Source organism: Dermacentor albipictus, chromosome 2 (assembly GCF_038994185.2).
Source record: "Dermacentor albipictus isolate Rhodes 1998 colony chromosome 2, USDA_Dalb.pri_finalv2, whole genome shotgun sequence".
In the NCBI taxonomy this organism is placed as follows: Eukaryota; Metazoa; Arthropoda; class Arachnida; order Ixodida; family Ixodidae; genus Dermacentor; species Dermacentor albipictus.
In genome coordinates, this window is record NC_091822.1 from 147020399 (window position 1) to 147035606 (window position 15208).

A 15208-nucleotide genomic window follows, 5' to 3' on the forward strand; every position below is an offset into this window, starting at 1 on the left:
ATATTCAGTGCAGTGGCTCGGCCCCATCGAATCCCTCTCCACTTGAGCGTGCTCCTCGCCTCTTGTCAGCCAATTAGATAAGACAGGCCTCTCAGTGTAGGCAATGTTATTCGTTTTTTAAGCAAACAAAAGTTACCTGCTATGAACGAGGAGAGCGTTTGATTGGTCTGGTCAGACAACCCTGCGGGTGACCGCGCGATGCTTGCGTCGGCGATTACTCAAATTTGACGTCAGGAGGTTGGAATAGAAACAAATTGGAATAGTTTTACCGTTATAGGGCCCCAGACCTTAAGGGAGTGTGGAAAGGTCCGAAATGGACACACGTCTCGTGTACCGTTACTAGTAAACAATTATCGCTTACGAAATGTCGTAAGTGAAATGCGCCAAACACTTGCGCGTGCATGCGTGCACATACGTATAAGAGTACCCACGCCCTGCAAATACGCGCATGATCATACGCAGGCACACTTACGCACTCAGATACGCGCACGCTTACGCGTTCACGTAAGTACCCGAATCCGTGGCAATTCGTTACTAACAGCAATGCACCTGTTCATAGCTATATCCGTACAGATTCATATAGTTGAAACGTGCAAATGGAGCATACAAGACAAACATTCTTACGGACGCCCAGTTTCAGAGCTATTCCCATTCCGTTTTAATTTAATTATTTTGATCATCGTAAAAGCACTCAACATATAATGGGCGGTCAATTTGTCAGATAGCAGTGCAATCGCTGCAGTCAAACCTTTCGTAGCCATTGCCGCTTACCACTTAACTCGTTGCGTATAGGGGCAGGGACTCGTGCAGGTATACGCGCATATAGGCGCACAGACGCAAGTCCCATAAAATTGCCTTCGGTACCTCTTGTTATAAGCGTTTTAATGTTCGACCTTAAAGTTATCTAGCTGGCTCGCGATCTGGGCAATTTGTTCGCGCTGTCCGCGCAGGAGGGGGACGTTCCACTTATCGCAGGGAACCGGAACACTGCAGCGGGCGCGGCAAACAGCAGCCGAGCCGCCACAGCAGCAGCAGCAGCAACGGCAGCGCAAACTATCGCAAATGCCCTGAACTCTGGGGCCGAAGGGAGTGATCGAGAGCAAATTATTGGCAGAGCCACTGCCGCAGCAGCGGCGAGCGGGATTCCGTAGTGGGTATGCACCGGGAAGCCAGCTAATGCATCGGACGCTGGGGCGGCGGCGGGCTAAGGAGGTGCAACCGCGCGTTCGAGTTCAAAGCGGAGCCGAGCGGCGCATCTATATATGTATATATATCTGGCAGTGTTGATATACGTGAAGTATTAAAGAGGTTGACCCCGGCAACCGCGGCGAGGCGTCACGACGCTCAACAGGACTCTGGCGCTGCGGCGATGGGCGAGAGAGAGAGGTTTGGAAGACGCTCACGCGCATATGTCTTTCGTCGTGGTGCTGTGTGCGTGTTCGTGTGTGCGCGTGTGTGTGAGCGTGCGTTTGCGGAGAGAGACAGAGAGCTACGCATAGGTTCGTAAACATGGCCGAGGTCTACTTGAGTGCGTTTGTGCGTGCGTCTGTCTGCTTGCGAGCGTGCGGGCAAGGCTAAGGTATCTAAGTCGGCGGGCATCCCAGACCGATTCCGAATGAGGACCCAGCGATGAAAAGCGCTCAGCAATATCGAAAGAAGGAGAGAGAGAGAGAGAGAGAGAGAGAGAGAGAGAGAGAGAGAGAGACGCACTAGGAAGGAAAACGTGATGGCACGGAATGAAAGATTGGTCGGCGCGGCGCTTGGACTCGCGTATATATAAAATCGGAGATAAATCCCGGTCCTCCGAAACCAGCAGGGAGCGCGGGCCTGAGAGAGGTAAAGAGAGAGAGAGGTGGCGAAAACATAGGCTTGGCTGCAACCTATTCGCATGCACAGAAGAAAAATTAAGAATCCAAAGCGCTAGGAGGGCGGATCAGAAAGGGTCAGAAGAAAAATAGGCAAAACAAAAAGGTAAGGGAACGTGGTGTTAGCGAAGGACGGACGAGCGAGGCGCATTAAGGCGTGCTCGCTCGGGGGTCCGAATTAGAAACTGCAAATTAGTCGCTTAAATATAAGGAAGACCGTTCGAAACGCTCGCGCAGATATATAAGCTCGAGTGGGCCGCGCGTGCGTGTGTTGGTGCGCGGTGTCCCCTCCCCGTACCGGCAGCAGGGGGACCGGCCGCAAGCCTCGAAAAGAAGGCGGTGGCTCTGAGCCAGCTACTGTGGTTTGCGGTTGTGCTATAGCCTTTCTTTCTCTGTTTCTTGTCTGTTTTTTCGCCGTCTTCGCTATTATTCTTATTCGCTCTCCCCTTTGTTGTTCCTTTATCCGTTTACTTCTTCGTCCACCTCGTGTCTTTCTTTTGTTCTTTTTTTGTTTTGTTTTTTTATAACGTCGGGACTCCGCGGGAGGACTAGACCACTTCAGTGAGGCCGAGTCGGAACGAGTTTCCACTCTTTAGGCGCGTATTCCTAATCGCAGCCACGCCCTTGCCTACTACCACCCTCACCCTCTACGCTTTGGTTTTTGTTTCTTTCGTTTGAATTTCTTGGCAGGTACTTTAGGCCAGCCCATGTTTCCCCATTGGCCGCTCCACGTGTTAAGAAAAGCAGAACCAAACCCGAGAAACATTCGGGAGAACGAGAGAGAAGGAGAGAGAGAGAGAAAAAAAAGAAAGAAAGAGAGGACAAGAAGGGGCTACCGGATTCGAGTTGTCGCAGAAATTTAAGCTCGCGGCAGCGATGGTGTCGTGCAAACCGCGCTTGCGGATTATCAGCATGGGTGCAGTCTGAGGAGAGAAAAGAAAAGAAAGAAACGCGGGAGCGATTGTGGAGATTGCGGAAAATATGCATTCGGAAGAACAGCCTCACCCCCCCTCCCCCACCCAGCCCCTCTCTCTCCCCTTCTTGCCATTACATGTACATAAGCAAGACGCGCGGCGTAAGATGAACGCGAAGCAAAGGAAATCCAGACGCCCGGATTGTGTCTCACGCGCTGAACGACGAGCTCATGTCTGTCTGTCTGTCCGTCCGTGTCTCTGTGCGTCTGGCCTGCCTCATCTCGGGGTGTGGTTCGTTTGGAAAGGTTGCGATTTGAAAAATCGCTCGGGCCACCCGCCGTTCGGTGTACGCGACGAGATGGGCGAGGCTTGAGAGAGGGACGCCGGAGGAAAAGAGGGGAGCGCGATCTCCAAACTCCAGAAGGGGGACTGTCACCCCCCTCTGGGGGGGCTTACGAATGAAATGAACGCGTCGCTGTCGCTTCACGGTGGTACCACTCGGAAAGGGTCCGCCAGATTGCGAGATAATTGCGCGGTCGCGCTGTATTCGCTTCCATCATCTGACTTTCTTTGTTTTGTTTCTTCTTTTCTTTCTTCTGCCATCTCCGCACGGCAAGGTGGCTTTCCGAACATTTCTTCGCTCTTTTGGCACTCACTCGATTCCATCAAAAAAAAAAAAAGGAGGAAGAAGCCTACGAGGCGCGCTCGACAATCTTTTGCTCGTTCTTACGAACGTCCGGGGCTGCTGCGTGAGTTAAAGAAGCTCGGCGGTCGTTGACACGTGACCATCTACGTCCATCTGAAAATGAGTTTTCAGGTTTAGGGACGTAAATTTTTTTTTTCTTCTAACTTTTGTTCCTTTTTCGATATCTCGATGGTGTATTTAGCGTCCGATGAAGTCGACAATTCGAAGAGGAAGAAAAATCCCGCATTATGTGGCGGGAAGTAGGAAGCGTTTAACTTGGAGCCGGGCCTCAGGCTGTGTTTCGCCATGTATACGAATTTCGTCTTTTTCGCCGGCGTTTCTTCGAAAGCGCGCGGAGGTAGCTGCAATTTCGATGAAACGAGTTTCGCCGACTCTTTCCTCCATGCGTCTAATGCGTGTCCTGGTTCCAAAATTGCCTGTTGCTCCCGACTTTTGTTCTGTGCTCGGAGAGGGCTCGAATTGCGGGCGGGCGCGCGCGTTCTGTGGCACCCGACACCTCGAAAATCGCGCATACGTCAGGATTAGCAATCGCCCTTCTGCGCTCAAAACCACCTCAGGTTCCTCGTATACACATACGTGAATCCACACAGTGTAGCACCGTTAAACGTGCATGATGCTTGCAACGTTTGTGTTTGTATACTTGGTGTCGTTGGCGACCCACAAAAGCAGTGAATATACCGCGTCGCCGACGAGGGAGGAAGAGAAAAGGAGCTGGACTCACTTGGGGTTATTCGGTGAAATTGTCCCCGCTCTGCACGCAGTCACATCGGTGTGGCCCATCGTTGCACGGGAATCGCGAGACAGGAGGTCCAGAGGAAACTAGAAACGTTTCTCTTTCACTAATGTTGCTAATTGGGCTTGCTGGTAATCCACGAGAGAAAAGAATACGTTGCACTTTGAAGAACAAGAAAAAAAGGGACGTACTCGACGCCAAGTTTGTCCGCCTTCCTCTTCTTCTTTGTTAGCTGACGGAGAGTGCGAAAACTTGATAGACCGACTATTCCAAAAACTTATTGTTGAAGAAGAACAACGCTAAGAGAGAGGAAAGGAATAAAGGTACCAGAACACCAAAATGCATCAATCACGAAGTCAAAGACGGCAAGAAAAGTGCTCTCAGTACCAGAAGAACACAAGCATGAGGAGTTCATCAGAACATAAAGATAACACACACACACACACACACACACACACACACACACACGCGCACACGCACGCACACACACACACACACACACACACACACACACACACACACACACACACACACACACACACAAAAGCAAGTAGCAACGCGAAAACACATGAATATTTCAAGTGAAAGAATGCAAGCGGTGACCTGCAGCTAAACTTCGTTTACCGTGCCCGACCTAAACGGAACCGCGGAGATCTCAACAGGTTCAGACCTCGTAACTACCCTTCCCTTTAACTACCCTTCCCTACTACCCTTCCCTAACTACCCTTTTTTCATTCGCTTTTCAATCAAAAGCACCCAGTTCGTGAGCTACAAACGCAGCGAATGCTTCTGAAGCCGGCAAACGAACGCCGCTGCGCGAAAAAACACTGCGCCTACTGCAAGTGCGCAACTAAAAGATGCCACACGCAGACCGCGTTGGTCGGGGAAGGTCGCCACCGCCGACGGCGGCTTAGCCAGTTTCGCCGAGCCGCGCTATTAGTATTCTCCCTCGGCCTCGCGCCCGCGCGCGCGCCTTAATTCGTATGCGCGATCAGGTCTAATCCGTCGCGGAGCGCTGACGTGATCGGAGACGCCGGGCTGTACAAAACGGGAGAAGCGTCCGTAATAGCCGCGGCATGCAACGCCGCTCCAGTAACCCCCGCTGCCGGCGAAAGACCTCCCGCATTCTCGCATGGCTCCCGGGCCGATTTCGGGCAACGCCAGCCGGGGCGAAGTTTATACACTGTGCTTCAGCTGCGGCGCGCGTCACGAGAACACGGAGCGGCTTCTTTTGCGTGAAGGCCGTGCAGAATCGATGAGGCCCCATCCCCGGCGCTGCACTGTCGGACTTTAACGCTTCGTGCGGTGTTCTTAGTTTCTCGGACGTTCCGCGAGCGTGTACTCGGAGGAAAGAATTAAGAGAAACAAATTAATGGAATGCGAGAACTGCAGAAGAAAAGAAACTAACGGGACCGTTAGGGCATGAAGACGCTAAAGTTGAGTGACAGTGATGGCGGGTATGTGAGAAGACGTTTCTTTCTTTCTTTTTTCTTTTTTCGGGATACCACGCGCAGCGGAAGTTGCGCGCTGAGCGCGGTGACGCGTACTGAGGCAGCGTAGCGTGATGAAAGTGTTAAATATTGACACGTGTACTTGTCTTTATCGGGCGACACGTTTTGCCGCCTAACAAATGTTATCGCACAGCGCAGGACGCGCCTGCATGTATCCGAAGTTTCTGGAAAGTTATCGATGCTTCTAACCGCAGTCTGTTGTCGTCGAACCTTGGGTTATCTGATTTCATCGCTTGACACGAATGGTGTAGAACATTTTAGAAGGCATGCGGGTCCCAACGTTTTATCTGGAACATTCGATGACTACTGTATAAAAGCCGACGCGCTTGACCCGCTGATCAGATTTACGACGATCGCCGACTGTGTTCGCCGTTCTCGTTGTGCTTTAAGTGTAGCCGGTTTTGTGGGCACAGGTTCGCCCAATAATAGCTAGTTTTTGCCTTTCCCAGTATTGTTACTGTGTTCTTTGACGCCACGACCACGTGACAATATCAAAAAAGAAATGAAATAAAGGGACACGGTTTAAATGCCCCGTTATCAGGCTCGTAGGTCACTAATTTCCGCGAGGGACCCCACGCAGGGAAATTGCGAATTGATGAGTCGGCGCGCATGCAAAGGGACGGAGAGGGACGTAAGCTCGTTGGTCATGGACTTGGATGGATGGATGGATGGATGGATGGATGGATGGATGGATGGATGGATCGATGGATCGATGGATGGATGGATGGATGGATGGATGGATGGATGGATGGATGGATGGATGGATGGATGGATGGATGTCTATCTATCTACATCCGGGATCGATGTAGATAGATAGATAGATAGATAGATAGATAGATAGATAGATAGATAGATAGATAGATAGATAGATAGATAGATAGATAGATAGATAGATAGATAGATAGATAGATAGATAGATAGATAGATAGATAGATAGATAGATAGATAGATAGATAGATAGATAGATAGATAGATAGATAGATAGATAGATAGATAGATAGATAGATAGATAGATAGATGGATAGGTACTTGTCTTTCTAGCATTTCCAAGAGGAAAGGGGTAACCGTCTTACATCATTGCGTCTAGATCTTGTATAACTCCACTTACGAAAAAACAAAAGGAAACAAGAAAGTGCGGTAAAGGCACAATTATTTGGTAGGAAGCACAGCGATAGGCAGAACTCCCGTTAACCGTCGCTGTTATCGTTGTTATTTTCTTTCCTCGCCAGCTCTGTTATTGATGTCTCCCCTTGTTCTCGCGGAAACCGTGAAAACGCGCATATCAAAGAGGCCGCAAGGAAGTCAATCGTGAGAAAGAACCGGGATACTACCAGACAAAGAGGGGGAAACGAGGGGGGGGGGCGGTAGATGAGAGGGAGAGGGCCACACAGAGCACGGGCCTGCCCTCCTCATTACCCGGTTACGTAGACTATAACGCGGGCGCGCTTCTTCGTCGCGTCCTGCGTGTCTGAGCCCTCTCCCCGGTCGTTGTGCGGGCGCCTACAGCACAGTGTACGTATATCGCCCGCCTGCCCGGCCGATGATGGACCGCGCTACCCCGTACCCGTTCGTTGCGGCCTTCCCCTCATATAGCATTCCCTGCAGGCCCGCACAGCGGCCGGGCGAAGCACACGGCTTCTACAGCTCCGCGGATGGTCCGAAGAAAGACCGATCACTCTGCCCGTCGCGGGGTTGCCTGAAATGGCCGGCTCACGTCAGGCTCCGAGCGAAGAAGGCTTCGGGCGCACATATAGCGTCACTGCCCGACCGTTTATAGACAATTTTGCCGACGCTGTCTGCGACGATGAACGGTGGGCGGGTTAATGCGGGACCTCTCCTTAAGATTCGACTACTGCCAGGTAGCGCGAAATTAGCGCGGAGCAAATAAGAGCCTTCCTTGCTGTCAATGGTGTTCTTTTTTTTTTTGCATTCAAAGTGCCACGCCAACAGCCGTGTGCACTGCGCATGCAGTCATTAAGAATTCGCTCATTGTGATGTCTGTAGGAACAGTCTCGGCGTGTATACCGGTGCGCCGAAATTAACGACCGCGAGTCGTGAAAAAAATCAATGTACCAAGCCGGCAAGGCTATTGTTGCCTCGGTTGTTTCCTTTATGAATTTTATGGTCAGTTATGCGCTGTATACGTCAAGTTTTCGTTACGACAGTTCTCGTGGGAAAATAAAGCGCAAGCTCTCCTTCTGAAGCGAGGTGACATCTCAACAGAGGGTTCATTTATAGTGTGTAGTGCTGAGCGTTTGAAACGCGATAATCGGACCATATAGAGGCTGGCGCTTTCTTGCGTTGTCGATGAGCGCTGACTGGTCGTTCAGGGGCCCCAATGCAGTCAGAATGCATCACCAGCTCTTTCGCTTTCGTATGGTACAAAAATTAATCAGCTCGGTGTCCACAGCGCCCCACTGCTGGCGAAAGAAGTGCGAGGCAGCCACGTTCTTTGAGTATCGCGTTTCAATCGCTGGGCATCACACATTCTCTTCTATAACGAGAACCTTGTCATCGTTTCGGTTACTCTTTGCCCAAGAAAGTTGCAACATGACCCTGTGGTATGCAATCGTTAGGGTAATTGACAAAGCACTATGTACTGCTCCTCGTACATCCAAAAAACAAGAAAATGAAAACGCTCTTGTCGAAGCTATGAAAGATATACAGCTTCTAACTACAGGGCCACGTTATTTCGACAAAGTGTATGTAGCGTACACCCAATCAGAAAGATCTCCGTAAGACTTGCGAGTACCTCGCCCTGCGGCGTGTACATATATGTGTATTATATATTGATATACGTGCATTATACATATCTGCAGAACATATATGTGTCGAGCACGAGATGAGCTTGTCAGTATAAAGCAAGTAATTCTCCAGCCTTAGCGTCGGCCGCCGCAGATCATACCATAACAGAAACACAAACCGCGCTCCGCGACACTCTGAAATACCCCCTCGTCGCTGTTGTAATTGGCTGTATGAATGCGAGTGGGTCGCCGTTTGCCAAGTTTGTTGGGGCACGAAGAATTCGCGTGGTACGATTCGTAAATGCTTAGCCGTGCTGGTATAGATGAGAGAGAAGGGAGGGCAAAGACGGGAGCTAGAGTTTGTCCAGTTGGCTACCGTATAAACGTGAATGACCAAATTAGAGAAAGAGAAACGGCAGGATTTCAGATGAATCACGTGCACCAAATGTACTTGTATTTTATACGTATACCTCACAAGCACCAGGAGTATTGTGTGAGCGGGGGCGGTAGAGATAACAACATTTGTGGAGCAAAAACATGTTATACAGTTGCGTATATATGAACAGCACAAAAACGAACAGAAATAAGGCGCAGAGTATCTGCAGTTGGGCACTCAATTGTCCTGCTTGATGCAGAAACGCTCGTGTGACTTTCTTGTCTGTTGATGGGTGAGAGCACAGGTTCCCTGGACCTGGTCCCAAGTGGCACTAATTAAAAGGGCGATAGGCACGACAACTAACAAATCGTCTACATTGTTAATCTCCTGCTGTTAGGGTCCCCTGCCAACATCTCTTTTTTTAATGATTCCCCACCGCGCAGTTAAAAAAAATGAAACAAAAAATAAAGGACAGAAAGAATGAGCGAACGGCCTCCCGTGTTGCTTCACAAAGCGCTTTATGCCAGGTGATTCACGCGTAGTAGCAGGCGCTCGCATTCGTCATAGCACGGAATACTGCTATTAGAGTGTCGCGGTGCAACTATGGGAGTTCATAAAGACGCACACCCCTGGATTTGCTCCTATAGCGTGTTCATTCAAGAAATATAGGCTCTGCGCGCGCAGCCAACACTGACGAAACATTCTTATCACGCGCCGAAAGGTAGTAGTAGTGAGTTAGTAGGCTAGATAAAAAAGAACGACATAATTATGTTGATGAGTAGGTGGCACGTCGCGATATGGTATATAATAAAGACGTTCGACAGCGGCCTTCAATATATATATATACATATACTGCATACAGAAGCATTTCGTCAGCCAAGGAACGAAGCATATGGTTATACAGTTGGGCAGCTCGGAGCGCTTGTAATGGCTCAATTTCGGGCCATAAACCACCGCTCCCGCGCCGGCCCGGCCGACCAGAGGCCTTGCGTGCATATCCTTGCGAAATGTGCGGCATGGCGCAGATCCTGCATGCGGGAAAAAAAAAAAAAGCCCGCTTTCATCGCCTCGCGACTCGTAGAAGGCGAAGACGCGCTCAAAACGAACTAACTAGCGGGGTGCTTCGTGCTCGAGAAGACCTTTGCTTTGCATGCCCCCCTGGGCAGCGGGTGCGCCGGCGACCTGGGCCTCTTCGTCAAGAGCGGTAAGCGATACTCTCTGGAAGTCATAATTAGGAATGGCCGGGCAGCGTCTGTCGAATGTAACACACTCCTCTCGGCGAGTGGCTTCGAGCGGTGTGCGTACTTCGTGCACGAACGCGGCCGTGCACCCACGGGCGCACACGTATAGAAAACGCACGAAGAAGAAAAAAAATACCCGACAAATTAGTTCGTGCGCTGCTTATAAATAACGCCGAATGTGGACTCGCGATATCTTCTTCTTCTTCCTGTCTTTTTTTTTTTCTTCGGAGGCCGTTTACACCTCCTCGTTCGTGATGGGTGTGCGTTTTGTTTTCACACTGAACGTGCGCGCGAGCGTGTGCGCGTGTTTGTACACCTGTAATCAGGATAAACGCGTTTTTTTTTCTTTCTAACCACCCAGCGGCCCGGCCCGTTTCCACTGTTTGACACACCGCGAACGTGCATATACGTGTATACATATGCTACCATACGCGCCGCATGCCTCGGAGTTCGGAGCAACGCAGTCGTTGACTCGCGCGACCCTCGTTTTCCTTTCTTTCTTTTTTTAATCTTTCTGACCTCTGCACTCTTTATCGCCACGTTAATTCGGTGCATAGGCCAGGGCGCCCCGGTGTGGAGGCGGCCGGTCGCCGTTCGTGGTGGTCTCAAAAAAAAAAGAAAGAAAAAAAAGAGGAGCGAGCGTGGACGCGTTGTGCGGCTGGCTCGTGCCCGACCTCTCACGCAGTTGACCTCTCTGACCGCGGCCCCGAGTATTCAGTTTTGTTTCTGCCGCCGAAACGGGAGGGCACCTACGCGGGTTACATATTTTTTTTTCTTTCCTCTGTAAGGGACACGTCGACTGAGCGCCGGAGATGTACGGCAAGGTGCCGAGAACAGCCCGAGCTCTCGATACTTCAAGCCGCTTGGAGTCATGCGGTCGTGGCTTTTCCGCTGACAGTTTTAACGTGGACATCGCCCGTGGACGCTTTCGTGCCACATCGCGCACACTTGCGAAACTGCGGAGTGGGTGTCACGAACTTTTTTTTTCTTCTTCATCCTCCTCCCCCCCTGCAGGCATCCACGCCGGGGCCCAAATGCGAGACCCGGTATCACCCCGGAAATGTACGCCCTAAAACCAGCGCTACATTTGTCGTCTTCTATTCGTTCTACTTGTTCTTGCGCATCGGGTTGTCCACGCTATAGTTTATCCAAGATGACACGAACGTTTGGTCCGTCTGTCTTCTATTTTCAAACAAACAAACAAACAACAAGTTACCCATCTCAAAACCTAACTTTGATACTTATTAATAAAAATAATTAATCTACTTGTATTCACTTCAACTTTAAGCTGCTACTGAGTCAGGGTTAGGGTACATGATTTGCTCTTGTGGGGTTTCTGCAACAGCGCATGTGACGCTATCTGTATGCATTTACGTTCGTTTATGAATATGCAACCGCCTGGATTTCCCGCAATTGCAACGTGCCTGAGGGCGAAGAGATATAGTTACGCCATTTTTTAGTTTTGTTTTCTGGCTGTCTTTTTGATATCTTCTAGTGAAATCGTCTGAGAAACAATAAGATCCCGAAGTGCGAGCTAAACGTTTTGGCCGACAATGTGCTGGTTACTGCAGAATTTTGCTTAATAAATATATCTTCTATTACCTCAGGAACATTATACTGGGTGTTATTTTTTTTTTCAGAAGGTCTAAAAATAAAAAAAAGAATTGCCTGTAGCAGATAGCACAATTCTAACCCTTGATCCAAATTACTCGATGAGGCGGTCATTACTTCTACGAGGAATCAAAATACCTAATGAAATAATTAACATAGTTCCCCTAAATAACATCTTATTTCAATATTTTACGGAATGGTATCTAAGTCTGTGAATTACACCCGGTGAGTTCGCAAGGCGTATCCGCTAGGAACGAATTCTCTGGCTGCGCCAGTTTCGAGATATTCATTTTCAAAGTGCCCGACGAATGCATTGGTGTTCCATTTACGTTTTGTGCTACTCGAAACTGCTACTCGTGGTCTGGATACACCGAAGGCGATGACGCGTTTACAGTTTCGACTTGATTTGATTTACTTGATGATGCTGGATGTAGTATTACGCAACCTTCGGATGTTTCACGAATTTACAGAAATGAAATTAAATGAGCAAATGAGCAGATTAGAACTCGCGCACACACACACACAGTTCACACCCGCCACATTCAATGTCGAGCAGTAGCGTCAACGCTCTCGAATCAATGAGCAATGTAGTTTGCGCGACAACATATTTGCTGCGATTAGCACTGTCGTGTTCGGACAAAGAAAGCAAGCAATTGAACAGAACATTCGAATACACAAAATAAGAATTCATAACAAATGTGGCGACATTTGGGCAAGGAACACAGTCATGGTGAGCACATGCAAGTAACACATATTCCAAAAAGCACGTAAGTCATATATTGAATATGTATGCCCGCTGCGATGACCATGGTTTATATTAGGTCGACAAGCATTGACAGCATAGGGACGCGATGTGGGGCGTGGAATGCAGAACCTTGCAATCGGACGTTTCCAGATCTGCACACGCGTGCCCTGTTCACGACAAGGCGATTCGCTGCACGATCTGTTTACTATGGACGTTTAGAAACGCAGGTCAGTTGGTGCATTTTGATTCAGTACACACAGAGCTAAAGACGCAACGGCACGAGCCCCTACGTATGTGTTGCGTCGCTTCGTCTATTTCTACGTATGGCTTCTGTACACCACTGCCGTGTTTTATTCATGGCAACGCTTACTTATGCCATGACAATCATTCCACGGTTTCGAGGACTTCGCTGACTTGATCTCACGAAGCACTGGACGATTTCTTAAGCATAAATAAACGGATAATGTTATGGACGGTTCGTTTTAAACAACGTGAGCCACGCGGGACTCAAATCTTGCTGATTTGAAATAAAAGTTTACGCTCTCTCCTGTGCAGATCCGAAAAAAAAACAATCACCGTATTTCTTTTTTGACGGTGGCTAGTGACGATGCCCTTGTCTGATCGTGTACTCTACCGACAGCTCCTCCGTGGGTGTCGAGTACACCGTCCATGCTTGGCTTGTCGCTGCAGTGATCCTGCAGTGCTCTATTTAAAACACTGGGGGCGCTCTATTCGAAAGGTCGTGCATGTAATGGGCGGCGGCTTTAGCGCCTACATACGAGTAAGGAAACTGCGCCGTTCTTCCTGGTTCACAGCTTTTCTTTGCCCGATGGGAGTCCCTCGTTCGTTCGTTCGTTCTCTCGGCGTCTTGTCGCCATCTGTCTTTTCTCCGAGTGGGCCGCAATTAAAGCGGCGAGGACTGGACGGACAGGCAGCACCCACCAGCTGCGTCCAGTGTGTATAGCGCGTGCATCGGCATCGCCATCATTTCACCCCCTCCTCCTCCTCCTCCTTATTACCTTCTCATCCCTTCTTGTTGCCGACGTCTTCGTGTTGGTGATACCGCGCTGGGTCTTGCTCGCTGATTTTGCCTGGCCCAGTCGGTGCGCCCCGTCTCACCAATACCGTGCAGCGCAACGAATCGAGCGATGTGGATCGCTCGCAGATAATCGGGGTTAGGTAATCGGCGGCTTATCTCAAAGAACGAGTTAATAAAATGGATATGCACATTGGTCCGTTGCTAATGATTGCTACCGAGCTTGTTGAGAATAATTAAGCGAAGGACCGCGTATCTAGCGATGGAACGAAAAATGACGGGTTTAAGCTTGAGACGGGAAGACGGCGGTGTGAGTGAGAGAGCTAACGGGTGGTAGCTGATATTTTCGTCGGTATTGACATGAAGAAGTACAGTTCAGCAGGTCATTTATTGAGTAGGGTAGATACCCTGTGTTCTATTTGAGTAACTAGATGAGTCACCAAGGAAAGGAAAACGCATTCGAGGGCGGTAGAGGTATAGGTGGATGTGATTAGATTAGGAAATTTGCTGTCATCGAGCGTGCTGACGTGTGGAAGGTGTAAGTGGGAATCGCTGGGAAAGATGCCCTAACCCTGAAGTCAATATAAACTTCGTATTTGACGACAGTGACTACGACGACTGTAATGATATTTTCGTTGTTGTTTGAGTTGGTGGTCTTGGTGGCGTTGGGGATAATACTTGCCGTTCAACTGGCTCCGCGAATGTGAATTGTAGCCTCAAACGGAAACATCGGCCGCGGACAGTATAGCCACTAGTTCTCGTTGATGGTTCGCTAAAGCGATCCATATGTTTCGGCACGCTGCACGCATTTGCTGGGACGGAGTAAAAGTCCCCGGGCGACGCGAGTCCTCTTGCTCAGTGCTGCGGGTCCCCGCTAGGCCCGTGTCGTCGGGCTGACGCTAAAATTGATCTCTCTTCTCTTTTCCGGCTCGATGCTTATCGCGCCTTGAAGGCACTTCGCCCCGTCTCCGTCTTAATTCTTTACCCGGTCCTTTTCCAAACCTCGTTTCACCTTTATTTCTTGTTTTACAGAAATGGCGAACTGTGTTTTTTTTCTTTGTTTCTTGATGCTTTTCCGTCCAACAGTAATCACTTTCCCTTCTTTCAAGAGTTGCGTCGTTGTGTCTGCGCTTCTTCTTGTCTTTTTTTTTCTTTTTTTAAATTTTCGGCTTTGTCTGGCTTCCTTCATTTCAGCATGATAAATATACACACAGCTGGGACTTATTTCTATAAAAAGCGATAATGAAAAAAATAGACACAGCCAAAAAGAGTCGTTTAACGCTGTTTCTTGGCTCTCTTCTTCTTTTTCGGGTTCAGTCTTGCATGCTTACAGAAAGCCATCAGTTTACCGGTGTCTTTCATGTCTTTCCGGCGTCGTCACATTTTGTTGTGTATATGTTGACCATGGTTAAGCTTCATCTACTTTTTTCCTTTCTTTTTTTTTTTGTACACCTGACTTAATGTCAACGAACCTGGCTGACCACGTTAAACAACATGACGGCGCCGGCTGGAAAAGTGAACACTTAGGACGCTCACACAGGAGCGTTATATAGAGTGCCTCGCATATGAGAAATATATAGGCTTGGTCGCTATGCTACGGCAACAGTCTCTTCACGTGCAAGAGATGCTTCTCTCGCTGCAGCTCGCGGGTGGTCCAAGGTGCCTACGAAAACAGGAGTAACGCTTGATATGCATGAAGTTTAGCGGACACAGCGAGGGCTTCGTA

General features: G+C 49.3%; 1 protein-coding gene across 7 annotated transcripts in view; it reads left to right on the forward strand.

Moving 5' to 3' along the window:
* LOC135904617 (sterile alpha motif domain-containing protein 11-like) overlaps nucleotides 1-15208 on the forward strand; it is a 523025-nt gene that overhangs the window by 178647 nt on the left and 329170 nt on the right. Inside the window, exon 1 of one of the 7 annotated variants that reach the window (XM_070534068.1) lies at nucleotides 9899-10053. The exons of the other annotated variants lie outside the window; for them this stretch is intronic. Within the exon in view, the coding sequence (XP_070390169.1) occupies nucleotides 10000-10053 (54 nt within the window). The 5' untranslated portion in view covers nucleotides 9899-9999. Of the gene's footprint in view, nucleotides 1-9898; nucleotides 10054-15208 lie in introns of those variants that run through there. 7 annotated transcript variants of the gene reach the window in all.